This window comes from Trachypithecus francoisi, unplaced genomic scaffold (assembly GCF_009764315.1).
Source record: "Trachypithecus francoisi isolate TF-2019V2 unplaced genomic scaffold, Tfra_2.0 Lachesis_group20, whole genome shotgun sequence".
In the NCBI taxonomy this organism is placed as follows: domain Eukaryota; kingdom Metazoa; phylum Chordata; class Mammalia; order Primates; family Cercopithecidae; genus Trachypithecus; species Trachypithecus francoisi.
The window spans coordinates 13300713-13317152 of NW_022681466.1; the positions used below are offsets into that span (position 1 = coordinate 13300713).

At 56.0% G+C, this 16440-nt stretch overlaps 1 protein-coding gene across 3 annotated transcripts; it reads right to left on the minus strand.

Moving 5' to 3' along the window:
* Window positions 1-6840: 6840 nt before the first annotated feature.
* ARHGDIA (Rho GDP dissociation inhibitor alpha) lies at window positions 6841-10516 on the minus strand. Of its 3 annotated transcripts, XM_033182640.1 has the most exons (6): window positions 10396-10516; window positions 8847-9063; window positions 8648-8731; window positions 8436-8512; window positions 8291-8354; window positions 6841-8194 (listed from the first exon to the last, which is right to left on the minus strand). In XM_033182640.1, exons 2-6 carry the CDS (start codon window positions 9034-9036, stop codon window positions 7995-7997), a joined length of 615 nt encoding a protein of 204 aa, XP_033038531.1. In that variant the 5' UTR covers window positions 9037-9063; window positions 10396-10516; the 3' UTR covers window positions 6841-7994. The 3 variants fall into 3 exon arrangements, with proteins under 3 accessions (XP_033038531.1, XP_033038528.1, XP_033038529.1); XM_033182637.1 differs by having other exon boundaries at window positions 8436-8731; XM_033182638.1 differs by having other exon boundaries at window positions 8436-8731; window positions 8847-9093; window positions 10396-10483.
* Window positions 10517-16440: the final 5924 nt, after the last annotated feature.

Consider the following 16440-nt stretch of genomic DNA (forward strand, 5'->3'; position numbering starts at 1 on the left):
GAGGCCAGGTGCTGTGTGACTCACTCCTGTAATCCCACCGCTTTTGGAGACCGAGGCAGGAGGATCCCTTCAGCCCAGGAGTTAGAGACCAGCCTGGGCAACATAGTGAGACCCCGCCCCCCGTCTCTACAAAAAATACATTTTAAAAATTAGCCAGGCGCTGTGGTGTACACCTGTGGTCCCAGCTACTTGGGAGGCTGAGGTGGGAGAATCACTTGAGCCCAGGAGGCTGAGGCTGCAGTGAGCCATGATCCCACCACTGCACTCCAGCCTGGATAACAGGTAGACATCCTATCTCAAAAAATAATATTTGTTTACTCTTATCTTTTTTTTTTTTTTTGGAGACAGTGTCTCACTTTGTCATCCAGGCTGGAGTGCAGTGGGCAATCTTGGCTCACTCCGCCTCCCGGGTTCAAGCGATTTTCCTGCCTCAGCCTCCTGAGTAGCTGGGATTACAGGCAACTGCCACCACGCCCAGCTAATTTTTGTATTTTTAGTAGAGACAGGGTTTTACCATGTTGGCCAGGCTGGTCTCGAACTCCTGACGTAGGTGATCCACCTGCCTCGCCTTCCAAAGTGCTGGGATTACAGGTGTGAGCCACCGCACCCGGCCTCCTCTATCTTTTAATGTGGCTTTTAGAAACTTTAAAATTACATAGAAGGTCTGCATTTTGTTACTGTTGGACACTGGCAGCCCTCCCTCTCCCGCACTGCCTGGAACCTGCTGCTCTCCTTTTCCCCAGGTGCCTGCCCTCTCCATTCCCCTCACTTTCCTTTGCTGGGAAGCAGCACCACCACTGATTTTAAAGTTGAAACTTGGCAGGGAAAAGGGAAATGCTCCCATGTTAAATGTATACACATTGAGTGCAATAGCATCCTGACTTTTGAAATGGTAAAACGTAGAGTAAGTTGCTTTTGTACTTTGAGAGTTTGTGTTTGTTAATCAGTTGTTCCTGAGAGCATGCTTCTCATCCTTCACACAGGGAACTCCCTCCACTAGAATGTGAGTTCCTTGTGGTCAAGACTGGGTCCTCTGTGCCCCTCCCCCCAGTGCCAGCAGAGCAAAGGTCAGTCAGAGGCATAGGTTGTAACTGCTGGGAGAACTGTCTGCTTCCTCTGGGTGATTTTTCCGGCCTAGAAGGAATATGAGTATGTGCCTCGCTGAGCACTGGCCTGGAGCCGACTCGGGAAACACCATCTCTTCAGAGCTTGTTTTGATTGCAGGCACGGTCCCTTCTGCCCTCTGGACAGATGGAAATTGCTTCAGGTTGCTGCACTATCTTCCAGCGTTTTTGTGGTTGCCGTGAGCTGTTTTACAGACCACAATTTGGGGCCTGAGACAAGCTGGGCATGGTGTTGCCTGCCTATAATCTCAGCTGTTTGGGAAAGTGAGGCAGGAAAACAGCTTGGGCCCAGGAGGTTGAAGCTGCAGTGAGCCATGATCATACCACTGCACTTCTGTCTGGGTGACAGAGACCCTGTATCTTACAAAAAACCCCACCCCACATTTGTACCACATCTAGGTACGAGGTCAGAGTTCAGATGCCTAAATATTGGAGCTTGTGTTTTGTCCACTGTTGGGGAAAGAGTGAAGAGATTTAACTAACATAATGTTGATTAGCTTGTGATGGTTTGGCGGCAGCTTAGTCCAGAGCATACAGTGAAGTAAAAAGGAAAAGTGTTCACAGACAATGAGAACTAGGACCAAGTGGAGAAGACTGAAGGCACACAGACCCGGCAAGGATCCCAGTGGCTGTGGATAAGTCTCAGGGCACACAGACCAGACAAGGATCCCAGTGGCCATGGATAAGTCTCAGGGCACACAGACCCGGCAAGGATCCCAGTGGCCATGGATAAGTCTCAGGGCACACAGACCCGACAAGGATCCCAGTGGCTGTGGATAAGTCTCAGGGCACACAGACCAGACAAGGATCCCAGTGGCCATGGATAAGTCTCAGGCTGGCTCTGGGCCGGTGGAACACATCTCAGTGCTGGTGAAGGCCTGGCCAGGGTAGCAGAGGACAGGGCTGCATCAGCCCAGGAGGCTGTGGCCGACCTGACATCCTTCTGTGAAAACCAGGGTGCCCAACCAGAACTAACCTAGATAGATGGCAGCATTTTTGTTTTTTTCTTTGAAGATGGGATCTTGCTATGTTGCTCAGGATGGTCTCGAACTCCTGACCTCAAAGGATCCTCCCCTCTTCAGCTTCCCAAAGCGCTGGGGTTACAGGTGTGAGCCAGCATGCGCAGCCAAATCACAGTATTTTAGACGGATGCCATGGCTGCCCAGAGTGTCCTCTTAAGGTGCCTCTGCCCTTGGACTGGCTTCCTGCACCAAACCAACAGGGGCAGCAAAGGTGGGCTCTGGGAACGCTGGAGGGAGGAAGCCTGGTCTACGATGGCCTGAGATGCCCTCCTCTGTGGGGGTTCAGTGGATGGAAATGTGCAGGGCATGGGTCCTGCCCCCAAGAGTGCAGGCTGGTTCCGCTGGGCACCTGTAGAGGGCTGAGGGTCCTTTTCCTGAGGTCTGCTCATGTGCCTTCTAACCCTAGGGTGAAAAGATGGGCTGTGTTCACCTCATGCCCAGGCCCTTCGAGGAGTGTGTCCTTGGGGGTCAGGGCCCTCCTGTGGCTGGCATTTCTTTGGATCATCACAGGTGCTCCAGACATCCTTTAGGGAGTCTCAGGCTTGGGGAAGGGACCCATTAAATATTGGTTACTTTTTTTTTTTTTTTCTGAGACAAAGTCTCGCTCTGTTGCCCAGGCTGGAGTGCAGTGGCGCAATCTTGGCTCACTGCAACCTCTGCCTCCCAGGTTCAAGTGATTCTCCTGCCTCAGCCTCCTGAGTAGCTGGGATTATAGGCGTCCACCACCACACCTGGCTAATTTTTTTTTTTTTTTTTTTTTTGAGACGGAGTCTCACTCTGTCACCCAGGCTGGAGTGCAGTGGCACAATCTCAGCTCACTGCAAGCTCCGCCTCCTGGGTTCACGCCATTCTCCCACCTCAGCCTCCTGAGTAGCTGGGACTGCAGGCGCCCGCCACCATGCCTGGCTAATTTTTTGTGTCTTTTAGTAGAGATGGGGTTTCACCGTGGTAACCAGGATTGTCTCGATCTCCTGACCTCGTGATCCACCTGCCTCGGCCTCCCAAAGTGCTGGGATTACAGGCGTGAGCCAATGCGGCCAGCCAATTTTTATATTTTTAGTAGAGACAGAGTTTCACCATGTTGGTCAGGCTGGTCTCGAACTCCTGACCTCGTGATCCGCCCACTTTGGCTTCCCAAAGTGCTGCAATTACAGGCGAGAGCCATCATGCCCGACCAACTGGTTAGTGATTAAATGTTTTGATTGATGCATTTTTTTTTTTTTCCTTGAGACAGAATTTTGCTCTTGTTGTCCCGGCTGGAGTGCAACAGCGCAATCTCGATTCACCGCAACCTCTGACTCCCTGGTTCAAGCAATTCTCCTGCCTCAGCCTCCCGAGTAGCTGGGATTACAGGCATGTACCATCATGCCCAGCTAATTTTTTGTATTTTTAGTAGAGACGGGGTTTCACCATGTTGGCCAGGCTGGTTTCAAACTCCTGACCTCAGGTGACCTGCCCATCTCGGCTTTCTAAAGTGCTGGGATTATAGGCATGAGCCACCGCGCCCGGTGATTTTTAAATGTACTGCGTGTACAATATTACTCTTTTGAGACAGGGTCTTGCTGTGTCACTCAGGCTGGAGCACAGTGGTACAGTCATGGCTCACTGCAACCTCCGCCTTCTGGCCTCAAGTGATCCTCCTGCCTCAGCCTCCTGAGTAGCTGGGACTACAGGTGTACACCACCATGCCCACCTAATTTTTATTTTTTTAGAGATAGAGTTTCCCTGTGTTGCCCAGGCTGGTTTTGAACTGCTGAGCTCAAGTGATCTTCTAGCCAGATACTACTCTTCTTCTTAGCGGAGCTTGCTCTGAAGGCTGGATGCAGTGGCCGGATCTCAGCTCACTGCAAGCTCCGCCTGGGTTTAATACTCTCAGCCTGGAGTAGCTGGACTACGGCACCTCGCCCGGCTAGTTTTTGTATTTTTTAGAGAGCTTTTCACCGTATTAGCCAGGATGGTCTCGATCTCCTGACTCGTGATCGCCGTCTCGCCTAAATGCTGGGATACAGGCTTGAGCCACCGCGAGATACTACTCTTAAAAATATAGTTCTCGGCCAGGTGCGGTGGCTCACGCCTGTAATCCCAGCACTTTGGGAGGCTAAGGCAGACGGATCACGAGGTCAGGAGATCGAGACCATCCTGGCTAACATGGTGAAACCCCATCTCTACTAAAAAATACACAAAAAATCAGCTGGGCGTGGTGGCGGGCGCCTGTAGTCCCAGCTACTAGGGAGGCTGAGGCAGGAGAATGGCGTGAACGCAGGAGGCGGAGCTTGCAGTGAGCCGAGATCGTGCCACTGCACTCCAGTCTGGGCGACAGAGCCAGACTTCGTCTCAAAAAAACAACAAAAAAAATAGAGCTCTTAGAGCAAAACAGCTCCCTTTCAGCCTGCAGTCTGGTCGAAGTTGTGGTGGGGGTAGCAGCAGGCTCATGGGCACCTGAGCAGTGCTCTGAAGTCCCTCCTGTGTTCCCACTGAGCAGCAGCCCGCCGTGCCCAGAGTGGAGGGAGAAATCCAGCAGCAGCGCGGTGGTGAGCATGGGCCCTGTGGAGTGTGGTAGGTGCTCATGGTGCAGGGCAGTGCTGGGCACAGAGAAGGTTCTCAGAAATCATGGTAACCCGTGGTTATTTGGTCACATCCCAGACCCTGACCTAGCACTGGCTGGCACTGACATGTCACCCTCCTGAATGGAAGAAGTGTCCACCTGGGGGTGGCTGAGGAGGTGGATGCTAGGGGACTGCTGGGAGCTATGGACCTGCGGAGGTTGGGAGAGGAGACTTTAGGTGCAGGCTGCTGGAGGCGGGGAGGCCTGTCTGGAGCACCAGGCAGTACAAACAGGTCCCAAGTGGGGCCACGAGGATCAAGTTAGACTTGGGACCCGAGAGACACGTCATGCCCACTGTGCAGGTGTCACCTCATGTTACCCTGCACCAGGGGAGGAGCCAGCCCAAAGTCCTGGCTGCTGGCAGCATGCCCGTACAGCTTGGCACCCGGGTCTGAGTTCACATGTCTAGCAAAGCTGGGAAAATCCAGGAGCAAGAAGGTGAAGCCTTTTGGCTCAGCCCGAGCTCCGAAGGCCGTCGCCTGATGAGCCGAACTGCTGACGACATCCTGGCACTGGGCTTGGGGACTCTGCTGGAGCATGTAAGAAGCGAACCGGGAGCATGGAGGAAACTGCCTGGCAGGGGCAGCTGCCGTGGAGCTCACCCTCCCTGGCTGGGCTGCTGTCTGTCCAGTGGGGTGACCCTCCAGCCTGTGGTTTCACCACCCCACCACCTCTCTCCCCCACAGCACAGGCAGAAGCAGCAATGCGACACGAGACCACCTCACTTGGGGCCAGGAGCAGTTCTGGGAGAGGCTGGGTAGGGTCTTTGCTCCCTGCGGAATCAAGGGCTGGGGGCTGACCCAGCCTTTCTCTCTGACTGCTCTCAGATCTGGGTCTGGACCAGCTTCTGCAGGAAGGTGCCATTCTGTTGGGGTGTCTAACACAGGGTCAGCTCTAGGCTCAGCCTCTGTGGCCCCACAAAAGCCTGGCAAGGATGGGGTGAGGGGGCAGTGGAGCCCACATGCAATGCCCTGGCACAGGTGTGTGGTTAGTGACCTGAGGCATGAAGGTGTCTCCCTGCCCACCCCAGCCCTGCTGATAAACCCGAGCACCATGGCCTGTGTCGGAATGACCGGTAGGAGGCCCCAGGGTAGCAGCTGCGCAGCCCAGCTGCCTCTGTGCGGAGTATGATTTTTCTCAACACCTTACCACAGAAGGCAGTTTGAATTTGGCATCAGGCCAGAAAAGGTAATTTCTGAATGGACACTTGTAAGTGGTTCTTTGTTACTCCTCTGCCTCTTCTCCTTGCACCGTAGAGGGGCATGGGTTTGAAGTTCCTGAAGCCTCTTGGAGATAGAGCAGGAGGAGGAGGCAATGCTACCCCCACGTGACTGCAGACACAGAAGAGCTGGGCTGTCCTGATGCTGCAATGGTTGGGGCCCCTGACTGAACGCACCTGCCCCAGGAGGCCCTGCATGGTTCCCCAGTAGCCCCTTTGCACCATACTGCAGTGACGATGCCCTTAGTCTTCTGCCAATCCCATCACACTAAGCCTTTTCACTGTTGGGTTTCTGGCACTGCCCGATCCTGGAGGGCACCTGGCTGTGGCTGTGAAGGGCTGGTACTGTAGGCACCTCTGTGGCCCCCACTACCTGGGTACTGACTTCCTGCCTCAGCCACAGCCACACCCACATGTGTCAGGGGCTACCAGGCCAACCCTGACTTGGGCCTGTTCCTCCCTGGGTTTCCTTGGGATCGTCCTTGGAGGGCACGCTCACAGCCGAGCCAACTTGACACCCCGGAGCCCAGCCAGGGAATCAAGCAGCTCTCCCTCTGGCAGCATCCGAGCTGCACAGGCCAGGCCTGCCTCCCCATTCCCTAGGCAGGGACCGGCAACCGCAGCCGAGGTTGTCTGCACTGTTCTAGGCTGTGCTGCCTAGGGCTGGTGTCGCCAGGAGTCACTTTTTTTTCTTCCCAGATAGTTGCAAGGGGCCCAGCAGCCACGGCACTTCATGGGGGCCCTGCCCTCCCCTCCTACCACCCACGAGCGTCCTCATCTTCCCGTTTGTCTCCTAAAGCCTGTCGGGCAGCAGAGGAGCCAGGCCCTCCCCTGCAAGACCCTGGAGATGCCAAGCAGCAGACAGCCCCGGCTCCTTCAGGGGCATTTATTTCCCGGTCAGAAAAGGAGAAGCAGGGACAGGTGCCTCTGCCTGAGCCTGGCAGACACAACATGAAGACCAGGGACGGGGTGGGGGAGGCACAGGAGACGGCTCTCAGCAATGTGTGCACTTGGTCCCTTGTTTGTTCTTGGCTGGGTCAGGGAGGGCCTGCTGGGGGTGGTGGCACCGAGAGCCTGGGGAGACAGGCGGCAGGCCAGCGGCCCAGGGACAGCATGGACGGAGGCAATAAATACTGATGGCCAGGCGGGGCTCCTGGCTGGGCCCAGGTGAGGTGAGTGAGGCTGTCCATTGACGGCTCTCTTGGGGGTAGGTTCTGGGCGCTGTCCGCTGAGACAGAAAAGGCAGAGGCAGGACAACACCCAGCCTCCTGGATGGTACTGAGGTGACTTGAGTTTTGGCAATTTGGCTTTCCCCAAGCCGCTGGAGCCATCCCGCAGTCCTGGCCATGGGAGGGGGCGGGCTGACCAGGCACTGGTGGGCTGGGGAGCAGCAGCAGCACACCCCACATGTCCCTGGGTCACTGGGTTCGCCACCGGGGAAGGGATGGGGAGGCCACATGCTCATGCAGACACAGGGAGTTAGAGGCTGGTGAGGCCCCACGGCACACTCCACGTTAAGGCATCATGGTTAGACGGGACTGACAGTGACAAAGGGGCTGGCCAGGGAGCAGCAGGGCTGGAGGATGACCCGGCCCCCACAAGACCCTGCATCCCACACCCCAGCTCCACCATGGAGCAGCAGACGCACACATCCAGGGGCAACCACGGGGCCTGGAGAATGGCTGCTCCGCTCCTTCCTTAAGCCAGGCCTCAGGTGTGACGGAGACAGAACCTGGGGGCACGGAAAGGGCAGCAGAGGCCTGGCCGGGGCCTCTCTCCCACACAGCACAGGCAGAAGCAGCAACGAGACACAAGACCACCGAGGAGGCTGGGCCTGTGGGCGGGGGAGGGCCGAGGAGGGGGATCGGAGGCACTCGGTTGAGCCAGGCCAGGGAGGCGGACCAGGGTGGGAGGGGCACGGAGGGCCTGTCAGCACTTTGGTATTGGGAGGGGAGGGGCTGGGGGGACACATCCGCCTGTCCGTCGTCCGTCCGTCCGTCTGCCCTGCCTGCCTCTGGCTGGGCTCAGTCCTTCCAGTCCTTCTTGATGGTGAGATTCCACTCCCAGGAAAGGTGGTCGGTCTTGTCGTCGTCTGTGAAGCGGGACTTGATGCTGTAGCTGCCCCGGGCCAGCATACCCTTGGGTGCCTCCTCCACGGGGGTCAGGAACTCGTACTCCTCGGCCCGGGGCCCATAGCTGCCTACCATGTAGTCAGTCTTGTCAACTGCGGCACAAGGAAGAGGGCGGTCAGCCGCCCTGCTTCCCGGCTTGGCAGCGCGCACCCAAAGGGCCCCTCCGCCCTGCCTGGGGCCCCACTCACTCTTGACGCCTTTCCTGTACGTGTGCTGGATGTACTTCATGCCGGACACGATCTCTCTGTTAACCTGCAGGACCCGAAGCCAAGATCAGGGAAGGCCGGCCCCAGTCCCGCCTCCATTCCCTGGCCACAACAGCCTATAGCTTACCCGGAAAGAGATTTTTATCCGGTACTCTACACCCTCTTTCAGCACAAACGACTGCTTCTTGAAGCTCTCCAGGTCACCTGTTGGAGGGACCTCTCCTTCAAGGACTGCCCAGCAGCCAGCCCCGCGCCCCCAGCCCTGCGCGGCCCCTTGGCTGCACTTCCCAGGATCCCCACCAGGGGCCGCCCGAGCCCCCGCAGCCGCAGGGCGCTCACCTGTCAGGTCCAGCTCCAGGGGGCCCGGGGCCGAGCTGCACACCAGGGTCAGGCCAGTCACGACGACGTTGGGGACGTTGGGGTCTGGGGAGTAACAGGAGGTGAGGGCCTCACCCCCACCAGTGGAAGTAGAGGCTGAGGAGCGGCAAGACAGCTGGAGTGCACGGGTGCTCACCCGGCTCCCGCAGCCCAGACTCACCTGCTGAAACGGCCACGCGGCCCAGCAGGGCCTCCTTGTACTTTCGCAGGCTCTCGTCATCCTTGTCCAGCTCCTGGATCTCCTGGATGCTCTTCTGGGCCGGGGGCTTGTAGTTGACCGAGTGCTCATCTTCTTCGTTCTCTGCTGCAATCTGGGCCAGCTGCTCGGCTGTGGGCTCCTGCTCAGCCATGCTCACGCTTAGCCTGGGTCAGGACACCTGTGGGCAGGACGGTGGCAGGCCTTGGACCTGGATCCCCAACGGAAGCGCACTTTCTGAGCAGAAGTGTGGACTGCAGCCAGCGCTCCAAAAGGGCTCCAAAGGGGCCACCCTCGCTCCTCTCCACCGCCCAGCTCCTCCTCAGGGGCATCCTCTGGGGCAGTGTGAGGTGCCCTCACGCCAGGTATAACATCTAAGACAAAATGGGCACTGCAGCCGGTGCTGGGGAGAGAGAGCACACCTCCCCCTCCACGATGGAGGAAGCAGCAGCCCGGCATGCGTGGGGCGGGGCTAGCAGGCCCCAGATCCAACTGGCAAGGCCCACACTAAAACCTCTCTTAGGGTCTTGCTGCTCCTGCGCTGCCCAGGCCCTCGCCCTACCGGGTAACGGCGCTGGGTATCCCTCAGTAGGGATGCTCCTCTGGCCGTGCTAGTCACATGTAAACCTGTGTGGTCGGCTCATCCTCATCCTTCAAACAGGATGCCCCTGGAGCTCGGATGCTAGGGGCAGCCAGAATACCGCAGGGAGCCAACGGGGCACGAGGATCCTAAGTATCTCCGGTTTCTCTACAATTGTGAGTCTGTGACCTACACTTGGGAGCTACCACAGCCACTCAGTACTGTCGGGCCCTCTTGTAGATCGGGAGCCATGAGTGCCCGGGGCAGCACTGACCCGGCAGGGAGCTGAGCGCGGGAATATCAGGCTCAGATTCTTCCAAGCAGCGTGGGAGGTGGGTCAGGGAGCAGCCCACCCGGGACGCCCAGGGCGAGGTCCAGGCCGCCCTGCTTCCTCCAGGCGCTGAGGCCTCTGCGTCGCGCGAGGGTGGCCGCAGGCGCCGGGATCCTAGGGCGCGGCCCGCACTTCCGCAGGGCCCGCAATCCGCGCCGGGCGTGGCCCGGGCGCTGGGGGAGGCCGCGCCCCAATCCCCGCGTCGCCCCGAAACGCGATAGGCCGCGGTTGCCGGCCCAGCGCCCCCCGCGTCCCCAGGGAGGGACCCTCCGGTCTGGCCCGGACCCCACGCGCCTCGGCGGCCATGAAAGAAGCTCAGGGGCGCTCGGGCGGGGCTCGCAGTCCCCTGGCCCCCGCCGCCCCTCCGGCCCGGGCCCCGCACGTGGGGCCGGGGCCGCCACCGCCCGGTCCCGCCCCGGCCCCGCCCTGGCCCGCGCCGCCCTGGCCCGCTGTCACCGCGCCCCCGCCCGCCGAGACCCCGCCGCGGGCTCAGGGCGGGGCGCGAACAAAGGCGGAAGCCCCTACCCCGGCGCCCCCCGCCTCCGCCGGCGCCGCCGGTCCCCGCCCCGGTCCGCCGCCTCCGCCCCGCCACGGCCACTCACCGGAGGGTTCGGCCGCGCGGCTCAGGCTCCCTCCCGCACTAAATGACGAACGTCGTCGGCCGCCCCGCCCGCCCTGCCTGTCACTTCCGGGGTCACGAGACTTCCGTTCGCTCGGGCGGGGAAGGCCAGGGCGCATGCGCGGCGCGCGGGTGGCTGGGGGCACGGCGTCGCCATCTTGCGGCCGGGCCTCGTGGGCGCGTTCCGCGTGGGTTCTGGAGTCGTCACCTTCCACCCCGAGCCTTGTCAGTGGTCACCTCTGTAAGCCAGGGCACTTCCCCCACGCGAGCCCAGGGCGCCGGTGCCCAGGAGGCGAGGTCCCATCCCGCCTCGCCGCTGTCCAACCCGCGCCGACTGCAGGCCTGGGGCGGCCGCGTGGGCTGTGGAAGCCCGCGCAGGTGCAGTGCGCTGCCCTCCCCGGCCCTGTCGGTCCGACTGCGACTCTTGTTTCGGGACCTTGTTATCTAGTCCAGGGACTTCGGGGAGGTAAGGGGCACGGGGATTAAGTTCTCGTTAAACATGGGCGAGTGCGCCGGCGCGCGGGCTGCTCCAGCGCCTTGGTGTCTCCCGTGGAAGGACAGGGCTTCGGGACAAGGAGGAGCCCCTTGCACGCCCAGGCCCCGTGGAAAGCTCGTGGTGGGCGAGGGCGCAGCCAGAGCTTTTTTCTCCAGGCTGAGACAGAAGTCATGTGCAGCTCGCGTGGCTACTTCGCGCAGGCACAGCTGCAGAGGCCCTAGTACCCCTCAGGAATGTCGCGACTCCTCAGGACCAGAAGGCAGAGACCTCCTGGCACCGTGAGCAGATGACGGGCTTCCTTGGCCTGGGCTTCACCGCAGACGCTCAGTTCCTCACTCCACTTGTTCCGAGATTTCACACATTCGCCCATAAGGACCGTGTTGAAGCATCAGGAACGGCCGCATAACGTGAGTGGCCTGGCCCAGCTGTAGTGCTCGCACCCAGCCCTGTGCTCTCCTGTACTGGAGGCCAAGCCCCTTAAGGCCCTGCACCAGACACTGGCTGGGACGCTGCCCCACGTCCAGCCCGCAGCACTTGTTAGGACTGTGGACTCGTTAGCGTGGACTCCTCTTTTTATTTATTTATTTATTTTTTGAGACGTAGTCTCTGTCACCCAGGCTTGAGTACAATGGCACAATCTCGGCTCACTGCAACCTCCACCTCTCAGGTTCAAGCAATTCTCCTGCCTCAGCCTCCCGAGTAGTTAGGACTACAGGCGTGAACCAACATGCCCAGCCAAATTTTGTATTTTTAGTAGAGACAGGGTTTCACCACGTTGGCCAAGCTGGTCTCGAACTCCTGACCTCAGGTGATCCACCCGCCTCAGCCTCCCAAAGTGCTGGGATTACAGGCATGAGCCACCGTGCCCTGCCTCTTTAAGACACGGTCTTGCTCTGTTGCCCAGGCTGGAGTGCAGTGGTGCAGTCTCAGCTCACTGCAGCCTCAATCTCCTGGGCTCAAGCAGTCCTCCCACCTCAGCCTCCCGAGTAGCTGGGACTACAGGTGTGCACTACTATGTCCAGCTGATTTTTTATTTCTTGTAGAGATGGGGTCTTACTATGTTGCCCAGGCTGGTCTTGAACCCCTTAGCTCCAGCGAGCCTCCTGCCTCAGCCTCCCAAAGTGCTGGGATTACAGGTGTGAGCCACCATGCCTGGCCACCACCTTTTTAAATCACTCTTGAGTTCCATGCAGACAGGGCCCTGTCTGTTTGGCCCATACTGCCAGGCTTCTGGCAGGGAACCCAGGCTGGCCAAGAGAAGCAGAGACCACACGCACACACGCGCGCAGCTGCTTTGTTCAGACACATAAATGAACACAGGAAGGCATTTTTGGGAGCCACTCTGCCCAGCCCCAAATTCTTTTGAGCTATTTTCAGGTGATGCCTGCTCCCACCACCCACACTCTACACCCTACACCCTGTCCCAGGCAATCACAATCCTGCTTTTAGTATCTCTAAACTTGCCTCTGATGGACACTTCACATAAATGACGATTATACTGTGTAATGTTTTTGAGGCTCACTCATGTTTTAGAGAGTATTTTATCCTTTTAAGATTCGATTGTGTGGGTATACATTTTGTTTGTAACCATTCCAGTTGGCAAACATTTGGATGGTTTCTTCTTTGTGCATTATGAATAATGCCGCCATAAACATTTAGGAACATTATAAACCATTACAAACATTGCATTAAGCCTTTTCATGAACATGTGCTTTCATTTCTCTTGGGTAGATTCCTGAGTGGAAGTCCCCAAATGTTTCCCAATGTAGGTGTGCCACTTTGCACCCCCTAGCAACGCTGGGCTGCTCCAGGTGGCCACAGGGTTGGCAACACCTGCTGTGCTCAATCCCAGCTGTACAAATGTGAAGCAGTGTCGTGTCACACTGTGGGTTGCATCTGCATTTCCCTGATGCGTCTTCCTGGGCAGAAACCTATTTAAATCTTTCCTCATTTTTAATTGGGCTGAGTTATGAGTAGTAACATATCCTGTATACAGTCCTTTATCAGATATATGAGACGGGGCGCTGTAGCTCACACCTGTAATCCCAGCACTTTGGGAGACTGAGGCGGGCGGATCACCTGAGGCCAGGAGTTCGAGACCAGCCTGGCCAACATAGTGAAACACAATCGCTACCAAAAATACAAAAATTAGCTGGATGTGGAGGCGCACGCCTGTAGTCCCAGCTATTTGGGAGGCTGAGGCAGGAGAATTGCTTGATCCCAGAAGGCAGAGGCTGCAGTGAGCAGAGATCACGCCATTGCACTCCAGCCTGGGCAACAAGAGCAAAACTCAGTCTCAAAAAAAAAAAAAAGAGATATGTGATTTGCAGACATTTTATGTGGTTTGTCTTTCATTTTCTTAATGATGTCTTCTAAGGGGCAAAACCTTTTCTTCTAGTGAAGTAGTTTTTTTCCACATGGCTCATGCCTTTGCTATCCTGAGAACTCCTGAGCTGCGGAAGGCAGATCACTTGAGCCCGTGGTGTCAAGGCTGCTCTCCAGCCTGGGTGACAGAGCGAGACTCTGTTTTGTTATCTCAAAAACAAACTCTTAGCCCAACTGGATATTGTAAAGATTTTCCCTCGTATTTTCTTCTGTGATCTTCTGCTATAGTTTATGCTTGTTGACACTTAGATCTACAGTCCATATTTTTTGGGTTAACTTTTGCATACGGAGTGAACATCTTTTCTGTGTGTAGGAACATCCACCTGTCCTGGCACCTCTTGTTGAGAAACTGTGATTTCCCCCAGTGCAATGCCTCACCGTCTTTGTTGAAAATTTATTCACCATAGGCTGGGCATGGTGGCTCACGCCTGTAATCCCAGCACTTTGGGAGGCCGAGGAGGGTGGATCACATGAGGTCAGGAGTTTAAGACCAGCCTGGCCAACATGGTGAAATGTGGTCTCTACTAAAAAATATAAAACTAGCCAGGCGTGGTGGCGCATGCCTGTAATCCTAGCTACTCGGGAGGCTGCGGCAGGAGAATTGCTTGAAACCAGGAGGCAGAAATTGCAGTGAGCCGAGATTGTGCCATTGCACTCTAGCCTGGGTGACAAGAGCAAAACTCTGTCTCCAAAAAAAACCAAAAAAAGGCTGAGCGCGGTGGCTCACACCTGTAATCCCAGCATGTTGGGAGGCTGAGGCAGATGGATCACAAGGTCAGGAGATAGAGACCATCCTGGCTAACACAGTGAAACCCCGTCTCTACTAAAAATACAAAAAATTAGCTGGGCATGGTGGCAGGCACCTGTAGTCCCAGCTACTTGGGAGGCTGAGGCAGGATGATGGTGTGAACTAGGGAGGCAGAGCTTGCAGTGAGCTGAGATCGCACCACTGCACTCCAGCCTGGGCGACAGAGCGAGACTCCATCTCAAAAAAAAAAAAAAAAGAGGCCAGGCACGGTGGCTTAAGCCTGTAATCCCAGCACTTTGGGAGGCTGAGATGGGCAGATCACGAGGTCAGGAGATCGAGACCATCCTGGCTAACACGGTGAAACCCCGTCTCTACTAAAAAAATACAAAAAATCTAGCTGGGCAAGGTGGTGGGCGCCTGTAGTCCCAGCTACTCGGGAATCTGAGGCAGAATGGCGTGAACCTGGGAGGCGGAGCTTGCAGTGAGCTGAGATCTGGTCATTGCACTCCAGCCTGGGCAACAGAGCGAGACTCCGTCTCAAAAAAAAAAAGACCCTGTTTCAAAATAAAAAATTGTTTTGACTACTATAGGTCCTATAAATGTTTACATAACTTTATTAATATACATTTAACTTATATTTTATTAATACAGGCCTGGGAAAAGGAATTTGATAGGAATTCTGTTGACTCTATAGAACAATCTGGGGAGAACTACCAACTTAACAATACTGTATCTCCCAAACCATAAAAGTGGAAATTTAGCTCAGTATTTTAGCTTTCAGTGCACAAGTCTGGCACTTTATTGTTAAATTTGTTCCTAAGTATTTTAGTCTCTCTAGTACTGTGTGATTGGAATTTTCTTAATGTCATTTTTGGCTTGTTGGTTGCTAATATATAAAATACAACTGATTAATATGTTGATTTTATATCCTGCAACCCTGAAAACTCACGGGTCTGTAAGATTCTTTTTTTTTTTTTTTTTTTTTTTTTTTTTTGAGACGGAGTCTCGCTCTGTCGCCCGGGCGGGAGTGCAGTGGCCGGATCTCAGCTCACTGCAAGCTCCGCCTCCCGGGTTTACGCCATTCTCCTGCCTCAGCCTCCCGAGTAGCTGGGACTACAGGCGCCCGCCACCTTGCCCGGCTAGTTTTTTTGTATTTTTTAGTAGAGACGGGGTTTCACCGTGTTAGCCAGGATGGTCTCGATCTCCTGACCTCGTGATCCGCCCGTCTCGGCCTCCCAAAGTGCTGGGATTACAGGCTTGAGCCACCGCGCCCGGCCTGTAAGATTCTTCAAAATTTTATACACATAGGGCCAGGCATGGTGGCTCGTGCCTGTAATCCCAGCACTTTGGGAGGCCGAGGCGGGCGGATCACCTGAGGTCAGGAGTTCAAGACCAGCCTGGCAAATATGGTAAAATTCCCATCTCTACTAAAAATACAAAATTAACCGCGTGTGGTGGTAGATGCCTGTAATCCCAGATACTCGGGAGGCTAAGGCAGAAGAACTGCTTGAACCCGGGAGCGGATGTTGCAGTGAGTTGAGATGGCACCATTGCACTCCAGCCTGGGCAGCAGAGAGACCCTGTCTCTCAAAAAAAAAAAAACAAAAAGACACACACACAGACATATGTCTTTGCCAATGCTATGTCCTAGAATGATGGCATCACATTATTTTAACTGACTTTCTTGCATCACTAAAAGGCTGGAACTTTTAAAATAATTTTGTTTTTTAAAAACCTTTTTTTTTGAGGCGGAGTCTCGCTCTGTCGCCCAGACTGGAGTGCAGTGGCCGGATCTCGGCTCACTGCAAGCTCCGCCTCCTGGGTTCACGCCATTCTCCTGCCTCAGCCTCTGGAGTAGCTGGGACTACAGGCGCCCGCCACCTCGCCCGGCTAGTTTTTTGTATTTCTTAGTAGAGACGGGGTTTCACCTTGTTAGCCAGGATGGTCTCCATCTCCTGACCTCGTGATCCACCCGTCTCAGCCTCCCAAAGTGCTGGGATTACAGGCTTGAGCCACCGTGCCTGGCCCTTTTTTTTTTTTTTTTGAGATGGAGTGCAGTGGCACGATCTCGGCTCACTGAAAGCTCCACCTCCTGGGTTCAAGCGATTCTCCTGCCTCAGCCTCCTGAGAAGCTTGGGACTACAGGCACGTGCTACCATGCCCAGCTAATATTTGTATTTTTAGTAGAGATGAGGTTTCACCATTGTGGCCAGGATGGTTTCGATCTCTTGACCTTGTGATCTGCCTGCCTCAGCCTCCCAAAGTGCTGGGATTACAGGCATGAGCCACCACACGCGGCCGAAACTTTTTTTTTTTTTTTTTTTTTTTTTGTTGAGACGGAGTCTCGCTCTGTCACCCAGGCTGGAGTGCAGTGGCCGGATCTCAGCTCACTGCAAGCT